Raw genomic sequence first — 22,632 nt, forward strand, 5'->3', positions numbered from 1 at the left:
AATATTATATAAATATATGAATATTTAAAAAATAAAAAATAAATTTTTTTAAAAAAAACTTGACACGTGTAATACTTTTTGGTATTTGTGAGATTAAAATTAAAATCTTTAAAATATTTATCAAATATAAAAAATAAAAAATATTAAAAAATAAACACGTGATACTAAATGGATCTCATAAAAAATAAAATCTTAAAAAAAGTAAAAAATAAAAAAAAGTTTGGTATAAAATGGGTCCCACTTTAAAAATAAAATTTATAAAAATATTTATTAAATATAAAAAATTGATAAAAATAAAAAACCTAAAAAAAAAGATAAAAATGTAAAAAACAAAAAAAAAAACAGGTGACTTAAATTTTAGTCATGTATTTTTCATCCGTACATGACCAAAATTTAAGTAATGGATTGTACACTTATGTCATTTGACTTTTCTTTATCTGCTTTTTAATTCTTTCAAAACTTTTTTTAAATGAAAATAATTATTATTTCGATATAAAAATAATTATTATATTTTCCTAAATTATCATAATTCGTAATCAATTTTTTTTATAAATTTGATATATTATTATATTATTATTAATTATTAATTATTAATTATTAATTAATTTCATAAATGTCTAATAATTTAAATTTTATATTTTATTTAAATTTAAAATTAATACACTTAATGATCATTTTATTTTCGCATTATAATTTACAACACCGTTATCATTACTTTTATATTAAAATATATGTTTTATCATTAATTTAAATTTTATTATTATAATAATTAATTTTAACTTCATCACTATTTAAAATTTAATAAAACTAATCTCATCGCTCATTTAAATAAACCTTAAATTGTCTACTCATTTAAATAAACCCTAAATTATCCTCAATTGATTCTCTGAATTTAAGTTTTTGGAAAGTTAATTTAAGCACATGTGTTCATCAGTTCATATAGGGAAATTGAGTGTTTAATTGATTTAGAGAGGTGATTGAGTCTTTTTAATGTATTAAGTGAGGGCATAATTGGAAGTTTGGGATGGTTTAAGGGATTCTTAGGATCTAATGGTAGGGCTTAACAATTTTTACAGTCATTTATCACAAGTAGTTTGAAAGAAACAAGTTTGGAATAGCCCTTCTGCTAACTATTTTTACATCAATTAATCAAATTCCTTTTCTTTTCATTAAATGGTAAGAATCTTATGTTTCTTCCAAAGATCTTAAGATCATTTAGTTTTCTTTAAAGATCAGAACTACTTTTTCTAGTGATTGATGTTTTGAGTTTGTGATATATATATATATATATATATATATATATAGTTGGATGGTATTAAATCTTAAATACAATAACAAGTAAATTAATTTTTAATGAATTAATATGATATTTCGTTATTTAAAATTAATTAGTATAAACATTCAAATACTTTGAATAGTATAATCAATACTTTATTTTTGATAAAAGAGTAAAAATTTTTTCGAACAAAAATTTAAATAATTATTTAAATTTTTGATATTTTAATTAAGTTTTTGAATTTTTTATTTCAAATCAATTAAACTCTTAAACATATATTTTTATCAAATTAAACTTTAAACATCTATTTTCACTTTAATGAAGCTTTCAATTAGCTAAAATAGGTGTTGACGGTTAATTAATTTTTGTCTAATAAGAACACAATTGATGAAAATAGGTTCTTAAAGTTTTAATTGATTGCAATAAAATGATAAAAATTTAAATGATTATTGAATTTTTGTTCAAAGTTTTTTTTTACCCTTTAGCCTTTATTTTTTTTTTATTCTTGAAATTTTAAGAGTTTATATTTGATACATTATTAGTATATAAATCTTATACATTAGTAGTAAATCAATGATAATACTTTGTTAATGATCAAACATCAACCTTTAAAATAAATATATAAAAATTAATATTTTTTAAAAAAATTCGCTCATCAATAAAGTGTTATTATCTAATTTACAATATTAATAAAATAATATTATTTAATTCACTGACAGTATATAATATCTATAATTAATATGATATTTCGTTATTTAAAATTAATTAGTATAAACATTCAAATACTTTGAATAGTATAATCAATATTTTATTTTTGATAAAAGAGTAAAAATTTTTTCAAACAAAAATTTAAATAATTATTTAAATTTTTGATATTTTAATTAAGTTTTTGAATTTTTTATTTCAAATCAATTAAACTCTTAAACATATATTTTTATCAAATTAAACTTTAAACATCTATTTTCACTTTAATGAAGCTTTCAATTAGCTAAAATAGGTGTTGACGGTTAATTAATTTTTGTCTAATAAGAACACAATTGATGAAAATAGGTTCTTAAAGTTTTAATTGATTGCAATAAAATGATAAAAATTTAAATGATTATTGAATTTTTGTTCAAAGTTTTTTTTTATCCTTTAGCCTTTATTTTTTTTTTATTTTTGAAATTTTAAGAGTTTATATTTGATACATTATTAGTATATAAATCTTATACATTAGTAGTAAATCAAATGATAATACTTTGTTAATGATCAAACATCAACCTTTAAAATAAATATATAAAAATTAATATTTTTTAAAAAAATTCGCTCATTAATAAAGTGTTATTATCTAATTTACAATATTAATAAAATAATATTATTTAATTCACTGATAGTATATAATATCTATAATTAATATGATATTTCGTTATTTAAAATTAATTAGTATAAACATTCAAATACTTTGAATAGTATAATCAATACTTTATTTTTGATAAAAGAGTAAAAATTTTTTCGAACAAAAATTTAAATAATTATTTAAATTTTTGATATTTTAATTAAGTTTTTGAATTTTTTATTTCAAATTAAACTTTAAACATCTATTTTCACTTTAATGAAGCTTTCAATTAGCTAAAATAGGTGTTGACGGTTAATTAATTTTTGTCTAATAAGAACACAATTGATGAAAATAGGTTCTTAAAGTTTTAATTGATTGCAATAAAATGATAAAAATTTAAATGATTATTGAATTTTTGTTCAAAGTTTTTTTTTACCCTTTAGCCTTTATTTTTTTTTTATTCTTGAAATTTTAAGAGTTTATATTTGATATATTATTAGTATATAAATCTTATACATTAGTAGTAAATCAATGATAATACTTTGTTAATGATCAAACATCAACCTTTAAAATAAATATATAAAAATTAATATTTTTTAAAAAAATTCGCTCATTAATAAAGTATTATTATCTAATTTATAATATTAATAAAATAATATTATTTAATTCACTGACAGTATATAATATCTATAAACTAACAATGCATTAAATATAAACTCAATCTTCAAAAATATAACATTATCTTTTTTTCGAAAGAATTATATATGCAAATTACATCTTTATCATTATCCCACAAAGAAATACGAACATTTACCTAGTGATTATAAAAAGAATCTATCATATTACTTGTATAATTAATAATTAATTATATAATCATTGCAAATACATTTTTCTTCTAATTATCACCTCAAATTTTATTATATGTAGGTATTAATTATTTACAAAATAAAAAAAGATTTTTTTCCAATTTTAAAATAATGCATTTCATAATTAGCTAAACGAATGATTAGAAAAAATAGATAAAATTTTGTTTAATTAGAAATAATTAAATGATAACTAAAATTTTTTAAAAATAAACCTAATGGGAAATTATTTATTATCTCTAGTCAAGTTAATTTTGGATTGCTTAACATTTCTGTAAATAAATACTCATAATAATTATTAAGGCCTGGTCCGATTATAGTCAAATTTTGGACACAATTTTTTAGATTTAAATAGGCATTATTTTATTAATATAAAATATTTTTGTTAAATTTATTCTTAAATATATTTAAACTATTAATATAAAAATAACTATATATAATATTATATTACATAATAAATAGTTATAGATAACATTTATTAATTTGAACATTTATGTAGACAATTTATCTTTTTAATATGTAAAAAAATTCTTAAAATTTTTCTTAATAATGACATATAAGATATTTTTTAATTTTAAATTATATATAAAAAATATATATTTAAAAAAATTATTTAATTATCCAAAACTTTCAAAATTTAAAATGAAAAAGAAATTCATATATTAATAAAAATATATCATATTATCATTAATTAATTCTCTATTTTTTTTTTACTGCAAGTGTTGTTGCAATTTTAGTTATATCTTTTTACAAAAAATCTTGATTCTAAATTTTTAAGTATTGGTTCCATATTATCAACATTTCTTTCACTCAATTTAAATTTAAAATAACTAAATAGAAAAAATTATCTATTTAAAATAAAAGAAAATTATAATATAAATTTGAAATTTTAAAAGTTAATTTTATTTAATTCAAATTTCATTAGTTATTTAAATATATTTCTTTTTAAATTTTACAATTTAAAATTTGAATTTTTTCCTTCATAATTTTTTTATATTTATTTTTTAAATGTTTAAAAATTTAAAAAGATAAATATCATTTATTATATTTTTTAAATGAAAATATAGTATCAATTTAAAAATTATCTATACACTTAATTGTCATGCAATAAACGTATAAATGGTATATGTTAGACCATTATTTTTTTTTTCAATTTACAACTTTTTTTAAAGATATATTGTTTTTTTTTATAATTTTATTCTTATAAAAAAACTAATATTTATTTCAATTCATTTTTCTTTTAATACTCATTTACTAACTTTTTTTTTTTTGTATTTTGTTCAAAACTTTTGATCATTTATCGCAAAGTGATGATATGTTCATAAATGTTTATTAAAATTCTTCTTTTTTTAGGAAATTTGTGTTAAAATATAACTTCCTATAATATCTTTTTTCTTAAAATTATATTTTTTTTTTTGGATTTTGGATTTTTTTAAATTTTAACCTATTATCAAGAAATATTTTTTTTTCACTTTTCACATTGAATAGTGCTATTTACACTCTAAAAAATTTTCAATACACCCCAAAAATTAACCTTTAATAAAATTACTTAAATACACATTAGTCAATTATCTTTTTTATCCTTCACATCTTTTTTTTTTTTTCTTTTCAGTAAGTTTTGAAAATTCATTTCTAGAAAAAGTAGTTATTTACCAAAATTTATTTTCGAAAATGAACAAAAGTTACAGAAATTCATTTTTGGAAGCTTATTCAATGTACTGAAAATTCATTTCCAAAAACTTCTTCAATATTCCAAAAATTTATTTTCGAAAACTTCTTTATTGTATCAAAAAATACAGTTCTTGAAGCATTACAATTATCTGAAAATAGATTTTCGGAAGTAATTTTTTACTTTAGTTTCTTTGTTCATTAGGTATGAGATAGTAGATTTTAATCTCTTGATCAGTGTTTGACACAAAAATATTGGATATCTCTTGCTGTGATCTCCAAACGGATCTTTAATGATTTATTCAAGATACAGGCTGTTTAAATCTGATAGTAGAAATTTCTAATTTTTTTACCACACTGTTCGTTTAATAATATTTGCAATATTTTTTCAATTTTAACAAACTTGCATTTGAGAGGAATCATTAATTGGGAAGAGGAGCTCGTGCAAGTTGACTACTTCACCATATGCGATGAAGTCATGCTCATCGCACATAGTGCAACAGTTAACTTGCACGAGTGCCTTTTCACACTTATTGGTTGTTCTCAGATGTACGTTTGTCAAAATTATAAAAATATTGCAAACATTATTTAACGAATAGTGCTTAGTGGCCAATAAATTAAAGGTCCCTATTATTAGATTTGCTAATCTATTGATGACATTATCAAGGTCAATATTCCTTACAATGTCAAATTATTATGTATCAAAAATTTATTTATGAAAGTTTTTAAAGACTTCTGAAAATGAATGTTTGAAAATCATTAAGAAATTCCAAAAATTCACTTTTGAAAATTCTTAAAAGATTTTAAGAAATGAATGTTTGAAACCTTTAAGAGATTCCGAAAGTGAATTTTTGGAAGATCTTGAACGATTTTGGACATTCATTTTCGAAAATTTTCAATAATTTCGAGAAATTCATTTTTGAAATGTTTAAATCATATCTCAAATCGTACCTTAAAACTTAAAATTTTAAATCTTATGAAACTAAACACAAAATCAAATGAAAAATAGAAAAAACAAATAATTTACCTCTGATTCTAAGCTATCTAATGTCAAAGGGGTGATTAGGGTTTGATTTGAGGCTAAATCCTTTAAGGTTTTTAGGGTTTTTGGTTGAAAGAGATGGGATGTTTAGGTTTTTAGTAAATTTTTGTTTTGGGTTTGGGGCGTATTGAGTAAAAAATTGGATGTTAATAGTAATGGGGTGTGAAGAGAAGAAGTTGGGGTGCAAATAGCACCACTCTTCACATTTGTCATATATTTGCTTTTTTATGAATTAGTTATTGAGTTTGTATAATTTGGTTTTAATAAAATAAGTACTATTATATGTACCGAAAATTTATTTTTGAAAGTTTTTAAAGACTTCTGAAAATGAATGTTTGAAAATCATTGAGAAATTTCAAAAATTCTTAAAGATTTTCAGAAATGGATGTTTGAAACCTTTAAGGGATTCTGGAAGTGAATTTTTGAAAGATCTTGAACAATTTTGGACATTTTTTTTTGAAAATGTTCAATAATTTTAGGAAATTCATTTTTGAAATGTTTAAATCGTATCCCAAATTATTATTTAAAACTTAAAATTTTAAATCTTATGAAACTGAACACAAAATCAAATGAAAAGCAGAAAAAACAAATAATTTACCTCTAATTCTAAGTTATTTAATGTTAAATGGGTGATTGGGGTTTGATTTGAAGCTAAATCCTTTAAGGTTTTTAGGGTTTCTGGTTGAAAGAGATGGGGTGTTTAAGTTTTTAGTAAATTTTTGTTTTGGATTTAAGGTGTATTGAGTAAAAAATTGGATGTTAATAGTAATGGAGTGTGAAGAGAAGAAGTTGGAGTGCAAATAGCACCACCTTTCACATTTGTCATATATTTGCTTTGTTATGAATTAGTTATTGAGCTCGTATAATTTGATTTTGATAAAATAAGTATTATTATTTTTAAAGGAAAACTACTTATTTCATTACTTATTTCGGTCCGTGAATGATTATTTTAAGTTAAATGGTAAGGTACCAATGATGGATATATTATGTTTTTTTGTTCTATTTTAATATAAATGACTGAATAGATATTCAACTTGATTAAATTATACATCAACACTTTAGATTTTATAGTTATATATATTTTAATATTTTAAATAATATTGTAAGATAATTAAAAAATCCAAAGGTTTTATCTATCACTTTAGATTTTTTTTTATTTTTATCATGTAAAAATATTTGTATATTCTATATATTTTCTCAACCATTTTATATAATTCATAATTCACAATCAAACACTCTAAATGTTTTTTCATTTTTTGTTATGAATCAAATACATTATAAATATAAATGCATTTTTAAAATAAAAACTTTAAGATCAAAATGTGATAAATTATTTTTTTATAAATAAAAAATTAAGAAATATATTTTTCATTAAAATAATAAAAAAAATTAAGATAAATTTAAAAAAATTTAAAAATTTAAAAATATGATAAAAAAATCTGTTTAGAGAAATCTAGTTTTGATATAAAACAAATCAAATCGTATCAACCAAGTCTAACATGACGCGAAACTGGAAACTCTTTTATTTTACTACAATTGCTACGCACAATTTAAAAAAAAAAGAAGTTATCTCATATACGGTCTTTCATCCAGGTGTCTTAAAAAAAAGAGTCCACAGACCTCTTCAATCATCCAAAGCCATCTCGACCATCCAAATGTACCTATGTCCAAGCAAATCCACACTCCCAATTCTTTGATCAAAATTTATTGCAACGCTACGTTCTATAAAAAATACGCACCTCCACTGCCACTATCCCACACTTAATCACTCATAATCGAAGCAGCAAAACAAGTTGCAGTTCTTACACCTAGAAGTTGATGATCTGCAAGTCCAGGTTTAAGGGATTGATAGTTAACAAAAAAAAAAAAAAAAACCTTTTACAAATCCTTTTACGTTACTTATGGAAACAAGAAAATATAAAGGCAGTTTGATTTTTCAGCTTTCCTGGTTTTTCTCTTACTCTTGCCACTTTAGTTTCAGAACTTTCCATTTTGAATTCTCCTTGTGTCTAAATATAAATTTCTTTCATTATTACTTGACATCAAATCTCTAAAATATCTAGGGCCTAGGGATTTCTCTTTATATAACTAGCTGCAACCAGCCTTCTGCCTCCATCAATTAAACTTCACATTCTTGTTCAGGTAACCAACCAATCTCTTTCCTTTGTGTTGGGGTGTTCTTTATTTCAAGAACTTTTTCTGGTACGTGTAACATGTTTGTTACATACTTCAACACAAAAAAAAAAAAAAACAACAACTATTACTTCTTTGTTGTTTCCCTGCTTTGTTCTTATTTGAATCTTATTAACTGTGAAAGGGAGGTAGCATTAATATCATTGCATTCTTCTAGCCTCCATGTTAGAATTTATATATCAACCATTTGTGTTCTGAAGTCTGGCATCTAATAACTATCACATAGGAAATTTTATTGTCTCTCTCTGTTTTTTTTTTTTCCCATGTTTTCTGCTTATTTTCAAATGCATCTCTTCAAATTATTGTACTCTGTTTGGCATTCAGATGTGATTGTCGTTCCTTTTCATATGATTCATGGTTTTGATATCTGTATTGGAAGAGATAAATCACATATACATTCTTGAATTTTTCCTTGCTACAGTATAATTTAGAATTTGGATGTTTTGAAATCTAAACCTGCTTTCTTAAGTGCCAAATTATACTGATTTTAAAGGTTTTTTTTTTTTTTTTTTTCTGTCAGAACATTTGCGACTATCTGTTTATTCTTTTAAACCCTCTAACATATGGTCCCTTTCTTCTAGTTTGCTTTGCACAATGGCGGGAGGAAAAGTAGAGTATTCTTTGGGGGAGACCAAACCGAAAATTGGTGGTGACCGAGTCTCTGGCAGTGCAAAGCTTACATCCTCATTTGACCTTGTTGAGCAGATGCAATTCTTATTTGTCAGAATAGTTAGAGCTAGAGATTTGCCATTGAAAACCGTCAATGGAATCAGTGATCCTTTTGTTGAAATAAAGATTGGGAACTATAAGGCAACGACGAAATACTTTGAGACGAAACCAAATCTGGAATGGAACAAAGTGTTTGCCTTCACAAGAGATCGTGTGCAGGGTACAGCTGTGGAGATCACTGTGAGAGACAAGCAACTTGCAATTAATGACAACATGATTGGCAAGGTTACTATTAATTTGTCTGACATTCCTACTTGTCTTCCACCAGATAGTCCACTTGCTTCACAATGGTATAAGTTGGAGGACAAAAATGGGATCAATGTAGGGAGAGGAGAACTGATGTTGGCCATTTGGTTTGGCACTCAAGCTGATGATGTGTTTCCTGATGCCTGGCATTCAGATGCAGCAATTGTGAGCGGTGAATGCCTTCTGAATACTCGTTCGAAAGTATATCTTTCACCTAGACTTTGGTACCTTAGAGTTAATATAATTCAAGCACAGGATTTGGTACCTGCTGGCAACAGGAATAGAAAACCAGAGGTTTATGTCAAGGCTATTCTTGGGGATGTGATCTTGAGGACCAAAGTTTCCCCTGATAAGAATGTGAATCCTAAATGGAATGAGGATTTGATGTTTGTTGTGGCAGAGCCATTTGGTGATCCTTTAATTTTGAGTGTGGAGGATAAGCTGGGAAAAAATATGGAGTGTTTAGGAAGGTGTGTAATTCGTTTATCACAGGTTGACCAGAGGCTGCTACCTGTACCAGCTGCTCCTAAGTGGTACAATCTTGAAAAGATTGTACTTGAAGATGGACGGAGGAAAGAGCTGAATTTTTTTAGTAAGCTTAACATGCGAATAACTCTGGATGGTGGATATCATGTTTTTGATGAATATATTCACTATGTTAGTGACTACCGGCCAACAGCGAAAAAGCTGTGGACGGCAATGATAGGGGTTTTGGAGTTGGGGATCATAACTGCTAGCAGTTTGCAGCCAATGAAGTTAAGAGATGGGCGCGAAACTACTGATGCTTATTGCGTGGCGAAATACGGGCCTAAGTGGGTCAAGACTAGGACAATAGTTGACAGTTTTGCTCCGAAATGGAATGAACAATATACTTGGGAGGTTTATGATCCGTTTACTGTCCTTACTATAGGAGTTTTTGATGACTGTCACTTGCATGGTGGTGTTGTGGTTGGAGGTGGAAAAGATCCAAGCATTGGGAAGGTAAGGATTCGACTATCTACTCTTTCAACTGACAAGATTTACTCATACTCTTATCCCCTTTTGGTGTTAAAACCCAATGGATTGAAAAAAATGGGAGAAATTCAGTTAGCTGTAAGATTTACTTGCTCATCGTTCTTGAAGTTATTTCTGGCTTATACCATTAATCCTTTGTTTCCGAAAATGCATCATATTTACCCGCTCTCCATATATCACCTCGATAGTTTAAGGCAACAAGCCACTCGTATTCTTTGTTTAAGGCTAAGCCGCTCTGAACCACCATTAAGGAGAGAAGTTGTGGAGTACATTTTGGATGGAGGTTCCCAGATGTGGAGCCTAAGAAAAGCCAAAGCCAATTTCGAAAGACTATTGGCTACTTTGAAGTGCTTTTTGGATGCTTGGAAATGGTTTGATGAAATACGGAGGTGGAAGAATCCTACGGTAACTATTCTAGTCATATCAATATACTGCATTGCGGTTCTTAAACCAGATTTGATATTGCCTACACTGATTCTATATTGCCTTCAAGTTGGGATTTGCCGATGGAGGAACCGACCGAGGCATCCAACTCACATTGATGTCAAACTTTCCCTTGCTATTTCAACAACTGCTGATGAATTGGATGAAGAATTTGACACATTCCCATCTTCTAGACAATCTGACGTTCTTAGAATGAGATATGATCGGCTGAGAAGTATAGCAGGGAGGGTTGTGACTGTTATTGGTGACTTTGCAACTAAAGCTGAGAGGTTTCACTCTCTGCTAAACTGGCAAGACCCAAGAATTACAGCTGTGTTCCTTGCTTCTTGTCTGGTAGGTTCTTTCCTCTTATATTACGTAAATCTCAAAGTTTTTCTTATCGTTGGTGGCTTTTATTGGATGAGGCATCCAGCATTTGGTAATGACATTTTAAATGCACCCCAGAACTTCATGAGCAGATTGCCCACAAAAGCAGATTACATGTTATGAGAATACATTTCTTTTTCCTTCTTTTAACAGTTCTTTTAAAAGATGTAAGCAAATATTCTTTTTCTTCTGATTAATAAAATTACAAACCATGGAGCTTTCTTCTTTACGTATTTCTTTTATGTTTAAATCAGATTTTATTTTCTTCCATCTCCTACAATCACCAACACACATTTCAACCAATTCTTGAGCTCTTTTACTCTCTAGACTTGTTCTAATAAATTGGCAAAAAAGAACTTCATTTACGAAAGAAATCAATAAGCAAATTGAATAAAATTAACATAAAGTTGTATTAAACTTTAAAAAAGAAGACGAACTTGATCCTGAAATCACTGCTGCTAAACAATGGCCAACCATCTACTCAAACTAATTGAGGTATCCCTAACAAACAAGGCGGTGGGAACAAACAACCACCAAGACTTTCTCAAATGTGCATATCAAAGTTGAGAAGATGGTGTTACGATTTGCTTGATTGTAATAGAATTACAGAGTCAGCAAGTAGAACTAAAATGGAAAATTATTTCCTTTCCCATATATTTTATTATTATTTTTAATTTAATGTAATCAATTGTTGTGCAATGCATTTTAGATTTTAATCTACTTATTTAACTATTGAACAGAAAAATGCATGCAATCCAATATTAACACAAAGCATATTCAAGAAAGTTGGCACTAATACCGTTAGGATGGAACCAGGTAGGTAAACACAAAAATATGAGAAAGTTCTAGTTTATTTAAACTAATAAAAGACACGTGATGCATCGATTCCATATCGAAGTTTCAGTTACTGGAGTAATGGAAGAATAGAGGTGGCAAATAATTGATCTGCCAAGACTTACTATGTTTCAGAGAGTTGGTTGATGTTGCTTCAGGCAATGTGTAGATTATGACACATATAAATAAGTCATCTCCAGGGAGTATGTCAGAGGAATATTTGTACGGGCGATATATAACTGACATTGACTTCAAACACAAGCACCTATGCAGTTTTTGTTTATAGATGCTGACAATAGATGTCCACAGATTCTTGAAATGGCAATGTTTTAAGGCTCCAGATCCAGCTAATCTAGGATGATTTTCATGGCTCCACGATAAGCTTGAAGGGATTCAGCTCAGACGACAAGAAAAAAATACCTTGGAATTACCAGTAAATCCGTATAATAATTCAAAGCACACGCTTAATAGGCATGGAAATATTAAGGGAATTACCCTTAGAAGAATTTCAGATTTCATTATGAGGATTCAACCTTAGCAACTCCACCATCTGCAGGCCCATAGTTTGATGCATTCTCAGAGGTATCTATGCAAGGACTGTTCTTGAAATGCTCCACGTGTTGGGGTCCCATCAATGGGGAAGGACCTTTTGAGACATTGTGAGCGAGGTTTTGTTTAACTTGTGAATTGTCTGATAAGCAACCCGGCAAACTCATTAAACCCACTGATTTGCGTTCATATGAGAACTTTGAGGAAGCAAGCGATCCAGTTGTCTCAGGATGCTTTCCTGACAACTCGAGAGGCCGATCGAAGAGTAAATGAGCAACAGTACGATCTATGGGATTGGTCTCTGTTTCTGCATCAGACATCCTGTATCATACATTCAAAGAGAATAAGATGAGACTTGGAACTTCTGATGCAATCTAACTCCAGCAGGCCCAAAATGCAGCATTAAGTGTTAAAGATGGTATTCTAAGTTCCGAAAAAACTGTTGATTCAGGGAAAGAACCTGAAAAGTTCAGAAGAATGACTTTAAAATGATATAACATAAAGTAATGAAATCCTCGCAGAGACAAAAATAATCCATAAACACAACTGAGTAAGCACGTATGTATTTAACTTAGACAAGGACACACATACTAGCTGTTAATAACATGACTTGCAGAATTCAGTTTTGACAGGTTTTTTCTTTTTTTTTTTTTTATCTCATTTTTCATCATTACAAAATATAGACAAACATATTGCCATGCCTGACACCCATCTCCAATGTCAAAGCATGACATCTTAGTTTATGTGCTTCAAGCAAATGTTCAATTTAAAAGTTACCAAATTTTGAGTTTCTTCTTCCTGAAAATAATTTAACCGCAGAACATTTCAGTTTCCTTGCAAATTCTTCATTTGTGGATGCATATTCCTATTTTTAAGCCAATGATTGTATATTCTTTGACATTTTCATCTTGGCTATATTTGATCTTTTGGTTGTCCGCATGAGCTAGAATGGATTTTTATCTCATAAGAATTGGGACTTCAGATGGAGACTACAAATTATCTTCAACCCCAAAAGAATACAAATAAAACTCTTAGAGCTTGAAGCAAACCCTCAATGGGTGTAAAATATAACTAAAAACTGATTTAAACCTAAGCTATTAATTATGAATTTATCTATAATCAAATATCAAAGAAGGAATGCCCAGATAAAAAAAATTAAGTTGCTTAACTTAATTACATGCACAGAAAAGGAATTTGCTGTTATCCTTCCATGCCTGAATCTCATTTAATGGAAAAATTGGAAATGGAAATCATATTGCACTAACAAAATGGACATATAAGAGGTGCTGAGTTCTCTAAAAATTTTAGCCGTAGGAGAGATGTTGAGAATTTTTTTTAAAAAAAATTCATTTAGGTAGGAAGGAAATAAGGGGGTTAAGGAAGGAAAAAGTTATAATCTAATGATTGCGCTACAAAATAGCACATGTTGTTGTAGAGCTCAACCATTAGTTAGAACATTTTCCTTCCTTACCCCTTTCTTTTCTTCCTACCAAATGGAGTGTTAAGAAAAATCCATTCAATTTCCTATAAGATTAAGAAAAATCCATAATTTCCTTTAAGATTATAAATTAAAAAGAAAAAGTATATCTCAAAAGGAAAACTCATGACAGCAGATCATTATGCAAAAATAATGTCTCTAGATAAAAAATTTTCTTCTTAGTCAACCCAAAATGAAAGAAAGATACTAAGGCCTTAAAATCTTCCATTTTTCTACTTCTTTCCATAAATTAAGAAGGAAAAGAATGCCATGGGGACCCAACGAAACTGCCAATAGGAATATAATAGAGCCAGCTTAGCCAAAGTGAGAGAAAGAAAAACGCAAAAAAAATAGAGGATAAGAAATTTGAAGCGAAAAGGATCAGCAAATTCTCATAAAAGTAGAGAGAGAAAAGATCAGCAATTCATCAACCAAGGAAACAAGTTATGCCCAAGAAGAAAAAGGTTGAACGCCCTCCTTTTTCTATATTTTATGTCTTGGCTGAAAATGCATTGACTCCATACTAAGTCAAAATTCATCTTTTTTAACAAAGCGTACATTCCTTTTAATAGTACAAACCATAGTTAACCCCAGGCTATTTAAACTTTAAAGTGTTAGTATCAGCAAATTGTCATAAAGCCAAAGAAAAGCAAGATCTTCATTTCATCAACCCAGAAAACAAAAGAAAAAGAAAAAGAAAAAGAAAAGGGAATCTTTAAAAAGAACACCCTTCCTTTTTATCTATATTTTTCATCTTGGATTAAAATACATTTATGCCTTGGTAAGTCAGCACTCAGCCATTAATGACATTAGGTAATGAAGTGCAATGTAATTTTAGTAAAACCTTTGAAGAGTTCATTAACAGAGATTAACCTTTCCAAGATAACATAAAATCAATTTCACTTTTGAAATAAATATAAATGCAACAGCATAGAGTTTACTAACCTGTTATGGTTCTTATTTTCCTCTTTTGCAACTTCATTTTCAACCCTGCTACTTTTGTTTGTGCTGCTTGTGTCACTAGCATAATGTCTCTGCATCGCACTTTGAGCCAACCGGATCAAGCTATCTCTTACGCAAAGTCTAATTCTGACATCCAACTTCAAAAATTGATATGTTGGTGTCAGTAGTTCCTTATTAGCCAGCAAGGAAAGAAATTCAGCAGCAAGTCAAGCATACCTTTGCAATTATATCTTGTAGCTGACACAGAACTGTGTCTTCCACCGAATGGTTGTCAACTGCAACAGAGATTGTATTAGAATCATCTTGCTCTAGAGGTGAGTTTGGCTCAAAAGACGCAAGAGTGCTAAGGTCTTCAACATCAGCTCCCTCAACATGTTGAAATTGATTTTCTTGAGTAGATTTTTGAATGACAGAATGATTGGTGCAAGGAACTTGATGAGTAAACTGCTGTTGTTGTTTCTGAATGGCAAGCAGTGCTTGCATTTGCTGGCGCCGCCTCAATTTTTCGATTTTTTCCTGAGGTGTCATGCTCAAGGGTTTTACAGAAGCCTCAACAAACCTGCTTACAGGATTTGCCTTGCCAGGGGAAATGTCATAACAAGAAAGCAAGGGTTGCTGATTAAATTCCCCAGACTCGATGTTTGACAAAACTGGCATTGCAGGATATTGGTTTGCAAAATTCCCATATGAGGAAGGGGTTACATATATATTGGATATGTGCTGGTACTGCAGTGAGTCAGATCCTTGAAGCTCCCTCTGCTGACTCACAACTGAAGACGGAGAAGATTTTACCATGGAGGTTGCCAAATTATTCTCATATTGAGCCAATGGGTTTCCAGATGGATTCCAGGTACCATATAAATCCTGTACTAGTTTTGCCTCACCTATTTCTTCAGGTTTTGTTTGAAATTTCAACAGCTTTTTCTGCCTATATGCCTGTGCACAGAAGTATTAAACTAAAATAAAACATTGAAATCTTGAAGGGAATGCCTAAATTTATAATGCCAGTAAATTAATGCAATAATTTATATATTGCCTATTCAGAGCATCCTCCAATCCCCAGGAAAAAAGAGGAGGAAAGAAGAAAGAAAAGATGAACCGCTAAAGAAGTTCTCTTTTTTTCTTTGGCTAAAGAAAGAAGATATCATTTAAGAGAAAGCAATTACTTGACCTTGAAGGACAAACAAATATATGCCAAACACATAAAAAGTCCTCTCTGGACAACATTTTAAGGTGAAATGAGCTATAACTCTTTTCTACATGAACAAGTTCGAGCTATCCTTAGTTCAAGCAATCTCAATCATTCCCAACTTCAATAGTTGAATAGACAATATAAATCAGTGAACCTATTGTCACTGTATATAGCAAACTTTAGCAGGCTCCAAACTAAACTGCTGCCTGATGGTTACTTGCCAAGTCCACATAATACAAGAAAGTGGGCCTTTTTAGCTCAATAAATTTAACAGTAAACATTACAACATCAATATAATAGTATATTCTCAGCATCTATTAGATAATCCAAACTCTGAGTTATATCAGCACCTACCAAAAGCTTGAATAAAATTTAACAGTAAAATGCCGCAAGGGCTTGAAATATTACACTTTGTTTTCATTGGAAAGCACATAACACAGTTAAATGTCAAAGTCAAACATAGATTCAAAATTGACAGGAAGAGGCACTTTCTACCCAGATGGTTTTCATTGGATAATATTGTTAGAGATCTTCCAGAAGTTAATGATACCAAGCCAAACCCACTAATTCTGTGTAGGGCACCTAGTAAACAAATTTAATCCATCTATTTTGTTTGTAGCTAGCAAAATCATTTATTTAAAAATTCTACACTGAAAGACGCTAGGCTCTTTCCCTTCCCAATATAGCACATGAGAAAGGTTCAAGAAACTTATACCCATGGTTCTGTAACTGCACAATAAATGAGACATCATAAAAACTTGCCATCCTAGGACCATGGAAAATAGTATTTTATTGTAAATCTTGAAGAGAAATATTAGAAACCAAAGATAATTTGAATAGTTAAGTATTAAGAGTATGATAGGAATACCTTCTCAGCCAATTCATTATGGGTCATAACTTCTTCAGCAACCAGACAAGACTTTGATGCACTGGTTTTTCCCCCAGTTTCCACATTTCTCTGTGAAAGTGAAAATAGAAATTAGTTTATTACTTTGGTTTAATTGTCTAAGTTAAAAGCATAAGTAACAAAGAATTGATCATACTGCATGTTGATGTTTCACACCTGCTCTTCAATTATGGATTTACTTTTATCTCCAGGAAATTCCACATTATGCACATCATGAGATGGGGAACCAACCATTTCCCCATAGCTAAGGGTAAATGACTGATTATCTTGTTGCTCATATTTTCTCTTGATTTCCGAATGTTCAGATGTGCTCCTTAATGCTCCTAATCCTAAGCTAGAAGAATCCATAGTGGTAGGAAAGGATTTTCCTGGGCTGTTTGTTATCTCTTTAGATGAGGGCCATAACTCATCAGCACTACCAAGGCTTCCATTGCCAAATATTGGGTCGTCATTGCTGCAAAATCATCCCTTGTGAGAATATTGAGTCAGATGGATGCCATTGTATATGATGAAAAGGAGAAACAAGGAACGGAACACTATGATTAGAGTTCTTCTTTTTTTCCCAGAAAGGGGGGGCAGGGTATTGGACTCCTCACAGATTTTTCTGACACTAGTTTGCAACACTGCTACAAAATGAAGAGAAACACATAACAAGTGTATATTAAATTTGGACCAGCAGAATGATCAAACCGGTGTCACTGCTGCAAAATCATCCCTTGTGAGAATATTGAGTCAGATGGATGCCATTGTATATGATGAAAAGGAGAAACAAGGAACACTATGATTGGAGTTCTTTTTTTCCCAGAAAATGGGGGCGGGGTATTGGACTCCTCACAAATTTTTCTTACACTAGTCTGCAACACTGCTACAAAATGAAGAGAAACACATAACAAGTGTACATTAAGTTTGGACCAGCAGAGTGTTCAAGCCGGTGCAGGAGTTTCAGGTTCTTTACTTTTACATTAAGGGTACACAGAATAGTTATAACTTGGAGCAAATGAAAGTAGAAAATTTCAAAGTAAAAAGTCCATGAAAATAACTGGTCATTTATGTTAAGACAGTAAAGGTTATGCCAAGGTGACAAAAGTTATCAACTTGTGGTTGCTTACAGAATTCAAAAGGAAAAATGAAAATCATAACAAATACTGCTTGCCTGACTGCACAAATGCCAATCTTCCAGACTAGATTGTCAAGACAATGCTTTCATAAGCTACAAGAACAGTATAAATTGTGCTTTACCTAAAAATTCGATCAAGATCATCAAAGCTTCCAATGTTAGCCCAGCTATAGTCAACAAAATCTTGTTCTTTACCATCATTGGGATTTCGATCAGGATCATTACTAAGTTCAGTCATCTCCTCTGTTCAGATAATGTGGATAATTAAGGTTATAAAACAATAAAGAAAAAACAAATGTTATTGGTTTTAGTCTGAATAACTAATATTCTCATCATTTTTTAAACTAAATTTAGTTACTTCAACCAAATTGTTAGAGACTTCTCTACCAATAGAATCCTGATCAGTTTTTGCTGTATTAGATGAAGATAACTCTGGCCATGAGCCCATACCAAATCCTGAAGTGGCAATCCCTCCATTTGCATTGAAATTGGAACTGCCATCTAACTTTGTTCCACGAAGATCAACTTTAACCCCAGATGTCTTTCGCTCAGTAGACTTTATGGTTGCAGTTTCTTGACTCCATTCCTTCTTACTACTACAGTTTTCACCTCCCTCATGATAAGGTACTATATGGTCATCAGTCTCACCATCCTCACCCCATATTATATCCCTTAACTGAAAACATGACGAAGGGTCCATATCACCATTCATATCACATCCAAGAAGGTATTATCATATCTTTAAGCAATCAAAATAATGATATTTAAGCAAAAAATAAAATAATTGAAAAGCTATAGCAAAGCTGCAGTTCAGTTGTCTGGTTTATGGGTCCAAGGATGTGCCTGATTAAATCAATTGTTATGCCTTTAGGTTCTTTCTAAAATCAATCTTTGCCCGCAACAATAATTTCACCACAGCAAATTAGATAGAAATTATTAGAACTATTAGATACCAGAAGGATAGGTTATGAGTTTCTTCAATGGAAATTATGAACAAAATATCAAACTCTATCCCCAACCCAGAGCATTACTTTGTTAACTTGTGTTGCAGCCTTTATTCCACGAAGCCTCTTAATGTTCTTTCCTTTTGCTCAAATGTTTTGACTTCACTCAGAATCCATTAAATCTTCCTTCAACATGATTTGGTCCCAAAAATGAATTTGATCTCAAGAATTTTTATTGTTTCTATGTTGATTGGAGCTAATAGTGTTTATTATTTACTTTAAATCACAATGCAAAGCATCCTTCCCACAAATTTAACCTTAGATAACACTACTTTCCATAAGCAAACAAAACAAAAAATTACAAAAACAAAATAAAATAATACACAGTTGTCTCACTTGGATGTCAAGCTAACAGATTCAACAGTTGTTTCAAAAAGCAAACGTTGCTCTTAAGAGGCTACATTCAGGCCCGATTACAATCAAGAGCTGCTTCAAATGCTAAGCATCCATTGTTGTCAAGCCTATGATATTACTGCCACACAACTGCAGACAAGATTGCACAAGCTTCCCCCGCATGCAAATATAAAGGAAATGAATATCCAGACAAAATCTTTCTTGGGAAGTTACTAATACAAAGCTCACTGATGTAGGTACATAGACGCAAGCTCTCCGAAATCTAAAGGAAAAAGGGAGAGAAAGAAAAAGGGAACATTACCTTAGACTACTAAAAGAAATGGCTAACAAAGACTGCAAGTGGACTGGTTCTCAGCACTTTTAGCCATATGCTATCCAGAACCGTGCATGTTTACCAATCTAATACATCTGTCGAATAAAAACCAAGGCAGGATTAACAACTAGAAAGTTAATCTCCCTCTGAGTTTGCATCTACGGTGACATGAAATTTCAGTTACGAATATAGGCTGTCTTGACTTTGCAAATTTTAGTATTCTACGTCAAAATATGAGCTATCACCTCCTAATGATGTAGAGCAAGTTTCTCAAAGAAAACACTCAAGAATAATCTGAAATTTTTAATGAAATTCTCTAAATCTCAATTCTCAACTCTCAATAGTCAATTCTCAGCATCAAAATCTCCAAGATCAAAGCCTTGATACTCAAATCTCCATAATTCAGAACATTCCAAACTTTATATTTCATAATCATAAGCTCCCGGAAAGTAAAATAATTTGGGTACTTAAAGCTAAACCCTAAACCTAATATAAGCTCAAATTACGAAATATAACCATAATGCTGTAATACTTGGAAAATAAGTATAATGCTAATAATATAATGAAACCCAAAATGTCCTAAATATCCGTAAAAAACAATTAACACATATAACATAACAAAATAGCAAACATAAATCTGAAGAGTTTAATCCCTTAAGTAGCTTTTATCCATCTTGGCTAAATAGGGATGACCTTAAATATGTGCCAACCTGTCTAGAGGGCTCCAGCAGGTTGCTTAGTGATTGGACAGCTCTATTTGTTAATAATGGAATACTTATCTTATAAATAAATTATTTTTTAGCTACAAGAATGATCTTCAATGCCAACTATGATCAAGTCTATTAACCAAGGACTCCAATAGCAATTCCAATACAAAGGGGCTAGACAGAACTTTACATTAAGAAATTATCTACAGTCCCTTGAGATGACACTTTAGTCTCTGTTAGGTATCAGGAAACTAGGGAGTGGCAAAACTAAGTTAGAAATAATAATAAATAAAGAAAGTGGGAAAGAATGAAATGATGATCAGAAACCAAACACAAAAGAAGAAGAACCTTCATCCTTGAACTCATTAAGAAACATGAAACCTTTAGCACAACTGCAACAACAATAAACCCCACTTAAAATTTTAGCTCTTATTACAATCTTTATTGTTAAATATATGGTTAACCACTTTTTAAATGTTTCTCTTTTTCCAAAACATGAAACCGAGCATTTCCACACCTTAATTGAAGTATAAACCCTAGCCCTTCTGCTCTAAAATCCTGGCCCTAAACAATAATTTTTTCCAGCTCTAGTGCAGTAAGTGAATTTAAGTAGGTTTCAGTCTACAATTAAGCAAGGTTTCTCTTGGATCCACTGACTCATTTAAAATTTTGAATTATTTCAAGATAAAGTTTCTGATTCCACCAATTCTTAATGCTACTTAAATTCCATCTGACACAAGAGCCATTAGTCTATTTCTCTACACTGTTATAGCAATTTAAAACTTCAAGTTTTCTTCCAATCTCTATTTCAGTACTCTATCTTTAAGAATTATATTGGTTATACCCTGCCCCTTCCCTCCCTCCTACATGCTTCTTATTAATTTTTTCCAAATACTGATCATATTATATTCATTCACGCTGTTCTTTACTTTATCTAGTTTTATGTTTTCATGTTAAGTTAATAGGAGGCTAGAGAACAGAGAATAATGCTCCCCCATGTGCATAAACCATTTACTTACTAGCAGACTAGTTTGCCTCTCATTGATTGTCATCTTTCATGCTTTCTAGTTCCTAAACCAGATAACTTCATCATGACGAATTGTTTTAATAACTCATAAATACCAAAGCTCCATTTTCAGTTTCACCCTAGAAAATGTCCTTCAAACATCTCAAGACTCCTCAACTCTAGTACAGCTTATCACGTTCACTTTAACCTACGACTCCACTTTCCTAGATCTCTAACATTAACCCATTTCCATGTTAAGTACTGAAACTCTTCTTTACCTAAACCCCAAGACAGCTTTCAACCCAAGAAAGAAAAAGATTGAATTTTTAAGCAAAAAATTTCTAAAAACCATAGTTTAAAAAAAAAAATTTATAACAGTTACTATAAATAATGATTGTGAGACAATCTTAAGCGAAAATGTTTCCTTACATAGAAACCTTAACAAGTGCGCTTTAATTTTCATAGTAAAACAATTCAATGAGAAAACACAGACAGAACACAGAAAATAGCAATCTAAGCAATCTCATAAAAGCCAAACACAAATTTTCAGTTAAATTTATTCCAATAACAATTACTTCAACAGAAAAAAATTAACAAGTTGAATTAAAAAATGAAATTGACTTCATATTTTGTGCAAAGACATACCCAAAAAATTAAAGAAAAAAAGTCATTTATTAAAAATTCTTTTCAGGAAAAACAAGTCAGAAATAATTACCTCTTCTTCGTTCCAATCAAACATCTCTAAAGAAAACGCAGCTGATCACAAATCCAACTCCAAATCCCAATTCAAAAGTACGTGCCACAATTGCCCCACACATCGCCAATTCCACCAAAAATTTTAAAGAAAATACAAAACAAGCTAACACAACAACATATAAAACATTCCACAAATTAAAATAAATTTACTTTCTTTGATTTTTCATATTATTTTTACCGGACGAAGAGAGTGATGGTAACAGAGAAAACGAGAGAAAAAAAAAATGGGAAGAGAGTGAGGGAGGAGGGACCCAGTTCACGTGACGTCATATGAGAGGTGATTGGCAGATAAGATGA

General features: G+C 29.7%; 2 protein-coding genes across 12 annotated transcripts; one reads left to right on the forward strand and one right to left on the reverse strand.

The window, feature by feature from the left end:
* The first annotated feature begins 7,785 nt into the window (after positions 1-7,785).
* LOC111293578 (FT-interacting protein 3-like) lies at positions 7,786-11,869 on the forward strand. 2 transcript variants are annotated; one of them, XM_022886330.2, is made up of 3 exons: positions 7,786-8,306; positions 8,939-10,751; positions 10,840-11,098. In XM_022886330.2, exons 2-3 carry the CDS (start codon positions 8,952-8,954, stop codon positions 10,984-10,986), a joined length of 1,947 nt encoding a protein of 648 aa, XP_022742065.2. In that variant the 5' UTR covers positions 7,786-8,306; positions 8,939-8,951; the 3' UTR covers positions 10,987-11,098. The 2 variants fall into 2 exon arrangements, with proteins under 2 accessions (XP_022742065.2, XP_022742061.2); XM_022886326.2 differs by having other exon boundaries at positions 7,789-8,306; positions 8,939-11,869.
* A 122-nt stretch (positions 11,870-11,991) lies between these two features.
* LOC111293579 (agglutinin-like protein) lies at positions 11,992-22,571 on the reverse strand. 10 transcript variants are annotated; one of them, XM_089743497.1, is made up of 10 exons: positions 22,295-22,567; positions 19,855-19,961; positions 19,536-19,682; positions 18,646-18,871; positions 18,318-18,438; positions 17,235-17,532; positions 17,040-17,129; positions 15,196-15,915; positions 14,962-15,116; positions 11,992-12,860 (listed from the first exon to the last, which is right to left on the reverse strand). In XM_089743497.1, the coding sequence occupies exons 5-10, from the start codon at positions 18,431-18,433 to the stop codon at positions 12,509-12,511; spliced, it is 1,731 nt and encodes a 576-aa protein (XP_089599623.1). In that variant the 5' UTR covers positions 18,434-18,438; positions 18,646-18,871; positions 19,536-19,682; positions 19,855-19,961; positions 22,295-22,567; the 3' UTR covers positions 11,992-12,508. The 10 variants fall into 10 exon arrangements, with proteins under 10 accessions (XP_089599623.1, XP_089599618.1, XP_089599621.1 ...); XM_089743492.1 differs by having other exon boundaries at positions 18,583-18,871; positions 19,536-19,703; positions 22,295-22,563; XM_089743495.1 differs by having other exon boundaries at positions 19,536-19,703; positions 22,295-22,562.
* Between the last annotated feature and the right edge of the window lie 61 nt (positions 22,572-22,632).

Source organism: Durio zibethinus, chromosome 14 (assembly GCF_047325235.1).
Source record: "Durio zibethinus cultivar Kanyao isolate XHJ-2024 chromosome 14, ASM4732523v1, whole genome shotgun sequence".
Taxonomy (NCBI): domain Eukaryota; kingdom Viridiplantae; phylum Streptophyta; class Magnoliopsida; order Malvales; family Malvaceae; genus Durio; species Durio zibethinus.

What these genes read in the sequence shown, in the direction of transcription:
- LOC111293578 (XM_022886326.2), top strand. Translation starts at nt 8,952, where the DNA reads ATGGCGGGAGGAAAAGTAGAGTATTCTTTGGGGGAGACCAAACCGAAA.
- LOC111293579 (XM_022886331.2), bottom strand. Translation starts at nt 22,318, where the DNA reads ATGTTTGATTGGAACGAAGAAGAG. An exon ending in ATAATGAATTGGCTGAGAAG is followed by an intron (nt 15,916 to 17,039) that starts GTATTCCTATCA and finishes TTCTGTGCACAG; the next exon opens with GCATATAGGCAGAAAAAGCT. An exon ending in GAAAATAAGAACCATAACAG is followed by an intron (nt 12,861 to 14,961) that starts GTTAGTAAACTC and finishes TGTATGATACAG; the next exon opens with GATGTCTGATGCAGAAACAG.